The sequence below is a fragment of the Charadrius vociferus genome, unplaced genomic scaffold (genome assembly GCF_000708025.1).
Source record: "Charadrius vociferus isolate BGI_N301 unplaced genomic scaffold, ASM70802v2 scaffold161, whole genome shotgun sequence".
NCBI classification, from domain to species: domain Eukaryota; kingdom Metazoa; phylum Chordata; class Aves; order Charadriiformes; family Charadriidae; genus Charadrius; species Charadrius vociferus.
In genome coordinates, this window is record NW_009646928.1 from 2949332 (window position 1) to 2959479 (window position 10148).

The window sequence follows — 10148 nt, forward strand, 5'->3', positions numbered from 1 at the left end:
TTTGAGTGGAAAGCGTTAAAGACAGTAACTGCTACAGTGGAGATGATTAATAAAAAGCAGGGGTTGATCTCCCACTGTTTGGGTCAAGGTACTTTAGTAGAGCCATAACAACAATGATTTTAAATGTCAGTATTGAGTGAAGTAATAAACGGGGCTTGCAATAAAAGGATGGCAGTGTGCTCTGCAAAGGTTCATTGAGGTATCGGGTGCTCGGTCAGTGAAGATTTTGATGCTTCACGCACCCCATCCCATAGGTACTACTCAGGTGTTTGGTCATTCGCAGTAAGAGCTGTTGAGGTTTACAATGCTTTTGTCTCAAGTCTAGAATAATTCAAGTTACCAACTTCTAAGACATGCTAATCTCAAATTTATTCTGCCTGCTGCTGGAGAGAGGAAGATTGTGCTAAAGGCAGAAGGGATTAGCGTTCATTAGTTCTGAACCAATTAGCAGAGAATGCTATGCATGCTGTTCAGGAGCTGCTGTAGCAGACTATTGATTTTTCTGCCCCCCCCATCCCAGCATCCCAAAGAGAGTTTATTTCCTGGACAATTTACACGTGGAAAAAAGCTTTGATTGCAGATGTTCTGCATCTTTTTCCTTCACTAAAATTTGATGGGTTGGAGGAATAGATGAGATTTAAGGGGAGCTTTTAAATTGTGGAATAAATGCTTTTTAAGGTTGGCTGTATTCAAGTGGTTATATGCCACTTGAATTTTAAGGAAGAATCCTTAAATTTTAAGGAAGTGGCTTTAATTTTTAAATGAAAAAAAAGGTGGCTTAGGAAGAGGGGGAAAAAGAAAGTTTAGTAAACTTAAGCTTTTTTTGGATGAACCACACACTTCTCCAGAAGTGAATGGTAGTACCTACAGCAAACCAGGGAGAAATCTAAACATGTCATTTTAAATAGGTTTACGTGCTTCTGAAATGGAACTGTCAGATTGAATCTCTCTCAAATCTGAAACATAGTTCTTTGAAAGCCATTGGTTCAAGTGCAAAATTTGAAGCAGCTCTGCAACACTGTTACTAGGAAGTTCGCAACTTCAGCACTACTAATAGAATATTTCCTGCATGTAAAATCTGCCATGCTCAGCTCAGAGAAAGTTATGACTTCCATTATCTAGTATCTTGTTTTGAAATGTTACTTTTCCTATTTAAATTTTGTATTTTGTTTCCACTTAGGACAATTAAAAGCTGCTAAACAAAACTCCAGACACCTTCTCTAATAATTTAAAATTACACCATTAAATGCAAATTTACCTTTTAAACAGCATCACCACTAAATGCAAATAACATGTCTACACATTGGTGATGAATGATTATTGAATAAACATAAGGTCTTCTTTATATGTGTATGGTGCTCTAGTAGCACAAGTCTAATGACTATTTTAGTTTAGTATTTCGTGCAATATCTGATTGACTTTTAAACACAGCCGTGACTTCCAGAAAGTGACGTCAAGGAGCAAAGCAGAGACAAACTGAATTAACACACCTCTGTGGACTATAAACATATAAATATATGAAATACTACTTCATACAAACCCATGATTTCTGATTCGGGGCTTTCAACTTCCAGACAGGTGCTTTATTAAGTCTCTCTCATATATTCTTACATGGGAATATCAGCCGATGCAGTGAGAAGTGAAGGCACTCAGCACCTTGCAAAAGTCAGCCTGTCGCCACATGCTCTATCTAGTAACGCAGTTTCCTTTCTTTTTCTCTGGGCTTGCAGGCAGGAGCTTCCCAGGTCATCTTCACTAATCCACTGGAGATTGTAAAGATTCGGTTGCAGGTAGCAGGAGAAATTACTACAGGACCCAGAGTCAGTGCCCTCTCTGTTATAAAAGATTTAGGCCTTCTTGGTCTTTATAAGGTATGTATTTCTGCTTTGAGTGGCCTCATCGTTTTATGTTTTATGCTAAACTTTTACATTGTTGAAACAAAACCTGTTAAAAGAAACCTTTTGAACTTAAAACCAATCTCTTCCTGCAGGGCAGCCTCACAGTGGAAAACTGAAGAAAACCCACTTCTATATTAATGGCAGTGGGATACAAAAAAATACTCCCCCATTCTATCCTTTGGGCTTTTAAGCCAAGCTACAGGGAGTCCTGTATTACAGACCTGCTGGCTTCTGGCACTCATCATTTCATTTGGTGGGGTTCTGTGAAAAGTTTCTTTGGCTTTCCCTGTGTCTTTTTCTTACATTTATCTCTGTTATCTCTATTGTTATCTTTCCAGCAGGATATTTTCTTTGTCTTAATAATTTGATGGCAGTGAAACAGTAGCGGAGTTTAGTAGGATTCAGATTTTTAAGAAGTTAAGCAGTGGGATTTGTCAATAACAAATTCCACTGAAAAAAAAAAGCCCGTGCTGTACTGTATGTCAGCAGAATGCCAGTCAACACATTCCTCCCCTGCAGGTATACTGACTACCATCATTACAGATCAGATGTAATGGAGCAGAAGCTATTAGTTTTCTTAAACAAGGAAGAGTGGTTCTTCCTGTATGTTCTGCCAATGCAAGGGGTAATACGTAAATTTGGCAGTTATATTAGCTGTGCACTTACAAAACATTGTTTTACGTGATTTGTCCATAGACCTGCAATAATACTATAAAAATGTGCAAATTTACTTTTAGAGCTGAAGCTTTTGTTTTGAATCAGTAGATCAGATTCATGACCACTACATTTCCTAAAGATCACAGATGATTTGGTACATGGGACAAAATTACCATTTCGGTTTGCAGTAACTAAACAACTGAGCTTCCTAAAAATTCTGTTCTTTAGAATTGCATTATCATTTGTGAATAACTGTGAGAACTCATTTTAAAGTGTAAAGAATCTGCGTGAAAACCATTGAAGGGACGAGTTTCTCTTTATCAGGTCTTCTGCTTAAGCCATGTAGGGTTTGTAATGTGTGCTGTCCCTTAATATAACTGCTGGGTGACTGGCCTCAGGTGGGCCACCGTGTGGAGGCTGCTGGCTTGGAGTGTCCTGGTTGGGTGTTTTGGCCAGGAGTGGTGTTTTTGTAAGGTTCATGCTTTCAGGGCATGCAAATGAGAATTGTGGACATACAAGTGCTTATTTGGGCTTTGTACAGAAGGAGTTATTTTAGTTGGTAACAGACTGATGACTGAAGTTACTGAAAGAATTTTAGATGTTTTATTTTGAGTATTCCACTGTTTTTACAGCATGCAAAGTTCTGCTGTCTAATGCCGGGTTGTGGCCCGGAGCTACTCCTTGCAGTACTATTTCATGCTGCTAGTTTTGTCTCCCTTCACTAAAAGACTCCCATTTTGCAGTGGTTTCCCACGTTTTGCTAGCCTTCCAGTGCTGCTTCTTCAGTCAACCAGAGGACGATCAGTGGAGATCCCTATGAGGTCTTAGAGTCCTCACCGATATCGTAGTAGTGCTTTTGTGTTTGGTGGAAACAATGGCATGCAAGGACTTGTCTTGCTGCTACCGTGGTTTGGGGTTGTCAGCAAGACGTAAGGACAGACCTCTGTCACTTTCTTCATCACATTTGGACACGTCATATGTAAAAGGTATTTATCCTGGGTACTGATGTCAGGATTGATGTCATGCATTGCTTACCAAAATCAGATGTGAACCTTGAATCTCCTTACTCTAGAAACTTACTTTAGATATGCTTTATTCTTTTCTTCAAGTTCAAGTCTACATCTTCGTTTCTTGAGACATTTTATTTTCTGTGTTACGTAACTGGTAGATCAAAAGTGTTGGTACTTCCTGGACTCGGGCTGCTTGCTGGCTATCAATTTTAACCTTATTTACAAAATTTATTTGTATTATGTCTCTTTTCTGTGTGACAGGGTGCCAAAGCATGTTTCCTCAGAGACATTCCCTTTTCTGCAATCTACTTTCCTGTTTATGCTCATAGTAAACTGATGCTTGCTGATGAAAATGGCCATGTGGGAGGGCTTAATCTCCTTACAGCTGGAGCCATTGCAGGTAATTTTGCAGAATGTTTTCTAGAAGTCATTTTTTTTTTCTTTTAGCGACTAATATTTAATATTCATTCAGTAGCCCCATATAAAGGAAGGGTACTGTACCATTGTATCTGATTTAATCTAAATTTGATCACTGTTATCCTTAGTGGGAGGCGATGTAATTTTGATGAGAGCTAATTACATTTGCATAATGTGGATAAACAGCGTAATGCAGCTCAGCAACTTCTAGTCAAATTTGATCTGTCTGTCTCAATGGGGTTTTACTTGTTACTGTGCTCTTGGAATTGAAGGCTAATTTGAATCTTTGATGAACATAGAATGAGATATCATAAGAGCTAAGAAGAAAATGACCTATCTAGTTTTGGATTCCTGAATAACTGAGAGGAAACTTTGTTCAAATGTAATTGTTAAAAATGGGGCATTAGTTTGTAAAGAAGCTGAAGTTAAAGTATCATACTCTGAAATATAAAATGTTTGAAGGCTTCTCAAAAATATTTAGCATAAAGAAAATATGCAGCTGTGATAAAAAGTTGTTTTTACTAAATAGCAAGCAGTATAAAAATACTAGACATGGGAACTGCAGTGGCAGATATTTTAAAATGTGGATACAGATTGCCAGATTCTGCACTGCTGAAGATGAGATCACTAGGCTGAAAACCGCGTACCTGCAGCCTCTCAATCATGAACCATTCAGCGTTGTGGAATCGGTGGAGTTTAGAAACATCATTGGGCTGAACCGACCTTTCATTACTTGTTACAGTCGTAAGGATTTACTATATATACATCAGTTGTGAGCTGTCTATGTGTAAAGAGCAGTTTCCCATATTGGACTTGATACAGAGCTTGGCTGCACCTGCTCTTTGCCAGTTGGCATGTTCCTCGTGCCAGAGGGAAGGGAGAGACCAGCGAGGAAACCAGTAACGCATTTGTAGCCCCGTTTATTCTCAAGTAACGCAGAGCTGCCAGAAATGGAAAATTATTTAGCTCACCATACTCATTGAAGCACATATAAATATTATTATTTAACTTGTGTCTCATATAAAGACTGACTTTTTAGATTGCAAACTTCACAGCTTCTCTTCGTTTGTTAGGTTAGTGTTTTTGGGTCACTCATACTAAGTGATGAACCCTATTAAAAATGTGTATAAATCTCATAGGCTGAGTTTTATAGTGTGTATAGGATATCTGCCTTCTGAATTGCAAATTTCAAATTCCTGATTGCTCGATCTAGTCCCGTTACGCATGTGCAGCAGGGAAGAATATAGTCTGAAGATATCTGCCCGTAAAGGAAAATCTGCATATGGGTGCTATTAGTATATGCTTGTAGGCTTAACTGCATTGCTTCTGTTTTCCTTCAAAACCTCCTGAACTGAATAGTGAAACTTTAGAATTTATTATCACCTATGCAAATCAGTGACTTGTTAAACTTTTAATTCAATATTAACCAATTTTAAAAGTTCAACAGAAGTCAAAATCAATTTCAGCATTCTAAGTCAGAAGACGGTTCCTCTTTTTAAGAAGTTGACATTTTTGCAGTATTCAGAAGTATTTAGAAATTCCTCAGATGACACAGTTATATACTGTGGAGTACACTTCTGAAAACTTTCTCCTTTCCTTTGACTAGAAAGCTGAGAGTGGTGCCTTGGAAGTGGAGATTTGTTGTTCCATCACTGTTGGCTAATATCACGCTGTTGGTACTAAGCAGACTTGTAAAACACCTTCATTGTCCTCAGTCTTTTTATGGCTTGCCTATTGAAGTAAGCAGCGTCTATTCTCCTACAGAACAGTCCAAACAGCAGTACAGACATATTTCTGTAGAATGGGTGCTTTAAGCAGTAATTTTCTTACTAACACTTTTAACAAATGGATGTGTAGGATTCAAGTTCCCAAATCAGTTACCTATGTAATTTGCAAAATATGTTGTAGAGTATTAGCAAATACAGTGAGGCTGCACAATTAATTTTTGTCATGGATATCTCTTATTACATATCTAGCATATGTGTGAATTTAAAAGTAGCTCTTTTATCTGTTTGTAACTACTGTTAGTGACAGATCACTAGACGATGTTGGGAGAATTGCTGTTGATGATAGCTTATTATTATTATTTTCTTTATTATCAGTTATAGCCTTTAAATTTAGAAGAAACTCAAAACGACTATGCCAAGCACAAGTTTCTATTACCATCAAGTGTAAGAACTTGCTTTTTTAGTAACGTCTAAATCTTGCAAAAAATACTGAAGTTTGCAGTTCTATTTTTCAGTTAGAAGTGTTTCATCTTTTACAAGATTCTTTGTGCAAATTAAACGTGGTTTTCTTCTAAAAGGTGTGCCTGCTGCTTCTTTGGTAACCCCTGCTGATGTCATCAAGACAAGACTGCAAGTGGCAGCTCGCGCTGGTCAGACAACATACAGCGGAGTTATTGACTGCTTTGGAAAGATTCTAAGGGAAGAAGGCCCTTCAGCTTTTTGGAAGGGAGCTGGAGGTGAGAAATGCACTCTGAATATTAAGTCTGACACTGAATCTGCTTTGTTAAGGACTGAAATTAGAGCAGTATTTACAAGGCCCCATTCTGAAAAACGTAATATCTTGTTAAAAATGTTTAGCTTCTTTCCTGAAAAAATTACTTTCTTTGTTTGACACTATGATTTGTAATATTTAACAGCTCGTGTGTTCAGATCTTCACCCCAGTTTGGTGTTACTTTGGTCACTTACGAACTGCTGCAGAGATGGTTTTATGTCGATTTTGGAGGCCTGTAAGTCAAATACTTGCTTTTTAGCTTGCACGAAAAGCTTGCCAAGTTAAAAAAAAATAATCTTATTTTTTTCATGCACGGGACCAGTTAAACTTGGTGACTTTGAGCACTGTACTTAAAATTGCAGTATGCGAAAAATCCCCCCCTCCTTATATAGTTGAGAGAAACTTGCATGCTACTTCTAAACAGATGAGGAGATAAAGAGCCATTTCATATTTATTTTAATATATGACATAAAACTTGTATTTCCATTGTAACAAGACATTTTGCCCATTTCCCCCCCATGTCACTGGAAGTTAGAATTTACAAAGCTATCAGTAAAAACTCAAGTTCACTTTTGGCCTTGATTTCCCATTAAGTAGTGGTCTGAACTCACAACTTTACTTGACTATAGAAGTGAAGTAACTAACATCAGCTTTAACAGTCTTCGACGCTCAGGCAAGAGCTTGAAGTACTTAGTCCAGATTTTGTGAAGTTATTCAGGCTTAAGAAAACACTTTAAATAAAGCAAAGGCTTTTTTTCTTTTTCTTTCTTCAAACAGCAAACCTTCTGGATCAGAACCTACCCCAAAAACTCGAATTTCGGATCTTCCTCCTGTTAATCCTGAGCACATAGGTGGATACAGACTTGCTACAGCTACATTTGCTGGTATAGAAAATAAATTTGGTTTATATCTTCCAAAGTTCCGATCTCCTGGCACCACCTCAGCTCAACCAAAAGGCAGCAGCTGAATCCTGAAAAGATGTTTCAACCAAAGTGATGCAGTGGAAAAAGTTCAAGAGTAGTACTGTATTTTTTCCAGTCAGCTGCATGTTGTTCTAGCTGAACTGAGCTTGCAAATCTAATTACTCCTTTCTAATATTAATATATACCTGCATTTATTTGTTTATTTGCACACAAGGAACTGATTGAAGCTGTGGTTCTATGCCTTGTTTTAACCAGTGGCATGAATCTGTAGCCTAGACTTTGCCTTGCACAGCTTGCGTTTAATGTTACTGTACATATTGTACATCTTTGTACAGAGACATCATGGCATCTATACACAGACATTTATATAATGGGTATTGCAGTTCAAAATAGTTTGAAATGTACAGAATGTTTTGAAAGCGTTTTGTTAACAATCGTGACAATAAAATAGTTAAACACACTTAAGTCATTTCACTTTGTGTTTATCGAAAATTTGTCCAGTGTGATTTACTTTTTTTTCTTCCACAGATTACTGACCACAGATTAAAATTTAAGTATTAGATGCACCCGTTTAATGAATGCACAGTACAGGACATAGCCTCTGAAGAAATGCATTCACTGCTAGTTACAGCAAAGGGATTAAAATGCAACCTGCTGGCTTGTAAGTGTAAGAGAACACAGTAATTAGATGAGCACATGCAGCATCTTACTTTGCAGCACTACTTTGTAAGAAGGAATTCCCTCGAAATACACAGTAATACTAAATGTGTACTAGATCTTACCTCTGTGGTAGCATATTTAAAACACAATGAGGTATCTGCCAGCTATTAGCAGACTCAAGAACTTTTGCAGGAATTTTTTTTTTCCCCTTTTTTTTCCAGAATGGAAAACTTTACATAAAATTGAAGGCATTCTCTTTATTTCTACATTGTTTTACCATTGAAAGATTAGGTTATTTAGGGGAGGGGAAGGACTTACTTTTATATTCTTTTTATATGCAAACCTGACTGTTTAGACTTCCAGTTGAGTGGAATGTTAAAGGAGAGGAGAAAGGAAAAGCTTGAACTATTTCTGGCTTAATGTCTGCCAGAAGTTTATCTGGTGTAATTTTCACATGGAAAAGCATCAGAGGAAGTAGAGGGTCTAGATTTCTACGGTCCTAGAGGAAAAGTAGTTATCCTACCCATACAGCCAGAGAAGAAAGGGGGTGGGTTTCCAGCCTCGCTTACTGAAGTATGACAACCTCCAATCTTTAGTTTTACATGTTTCTTTCAGGGTTAAACATCCTGGAGTATAGTGTATCCCAGCAGTACAAACTGATTTGAAGTTCTGTTACTTTCTTGCTGAGGTGACAGCAGACCGATATGAAGAGTTTTAGTCAGCTTATGAAGAAACAGCTTCTTAAAAACTGAAGACTACAAACACAGAAAAGCCCTCCTTCAGCTCTAGCCTCTAAGCTGGATGCAAAATCTTTTGGCGCTGAACAATATTTAGTGAGCTAGAGGTTACAATACATTGCACTTGGGAGTTTGATCACTATTCTGCAACATGCATATATATAGATAGATAGATGGCTTCGTATCTTTATTCGGCTTTTTTTTTTTGTTTAAAGACTTACCTGTTTTGTGCAGTTTTCTAGAGACAGACTTCCCAGGAACTCTCTTCCCATATATATGTATTTTGTTCTGCGCTTTTCTAAATAGATACAAAAAATGGCAGGTACCCACTGGCATTTAATCTTAGTCACAGCTTGTTGACTGACTTGATCAAGGCCTTAGGAGACTTTACAATGCAAGATAACATTTTTATTTCTTACAGCTCCAAAACTGGTCAGTGTGGCTCCCAGGATGATCATTTGCAGTATCTAGCATCACTGTTGGTCTCTTAATGTTACAGGTATGGGTTTTTACAGTATTTTTAACCTGTACTCAGCTGTTTTGTGAGGGAGGATCACAAGCAGAAATGAATACAGAATAGTTTCTTTGAAAATTATTAAAAGGTTGAAATTATGTAAAACTAATGCCATATGACCTATATGTTTATGCCACCATCCATTGAAAGAAAAGAAATCTATGGGATTTCTGAAAATGTAAGTCTGAAGGAAATGTGTTACTGAAAAGTAACAATCTCAGTAAAACAAAACAAAACAACCCCTAAAACCCAACAAGACACCAGAACAATCTGCTCATTAAGAACTCTTGTACCTAAAGGGTAAAAAATCATCACATGATGTGCCTGTTCTTTATATAGTTCACGTTTCTCAACTGAACAGATAGCTGCTGTCGTAAGGTTGATGAGAACATACAAGGCAAATGTCAAACTGAACAGCATGACTTTGCATTGAAGAGGGGGGAGGACTTCTGGCAAGCCAACATCAATGGACACCTAAATACATTTCACTTTCAAATCCACTGAAAAAGATAACCTCTTGAAGACAGAACTGCTGTTACTGCTGCCTGCCTCTATGAGCTGCTCATAACAGAATTGAGACAAGGAGAGAAAAAAAAAGAACCCATAAACAAAACCCAAACTTAACACACAAACCATGAAGAAAGTACGAATTCTTCTGGACATAAAGCTGATTAAGGAATATAAACCTATTTCTGACTTTTAAGCATATAAACCAGCTCTTCTGGCAAAACAATAAGCTTGTAGCATATTAAGAACCTAGAGTCCTAAGATAAAGGCATCAATACTGGTATACTGCCTAAGTAGTACAAGTCAGAATATTTACTTAAAAAAA

At 37.4% G+C, this 10148-nt stretch overlaps 1 protein-coding gene across 1 annotated transcript in view; it reads left to right on the forward strand.

The window, feature by feature from the left end:
- The window catches only part of SLC25A12 (solute carrier family 25 (aspartate/glutamate carrier), member 12), a 50082-nt gene extending 42221 nt beyond the window's left edge, over positions 1–7861 (forward strand). Inside the window, exons 13-17 of the mRNA XM_009894554.1 lie at positions 1731–1871; positions 3827–3965; positions 6288–6446; positions 6627–6717; positions 7260–7861. Of these exons, the coding sequence (XP_009892856.1) occupies positions 1731–1871; positions 3827–3965; positions 6288–6446; positions 6627–6717; positions 7260–7449 (720 nt within the window). The 3' untranslated portion in view covers positions 7450–7861. The remainder of the gene's footprint in view (positions 1–1730; positions 1872–3826; positions 3966–6287; positions 6447–6626; positions 6718–7259) is intronic.
- The last annotated feature ends 2287 nt before the right edge of the window (positions 7862–10148 follow it).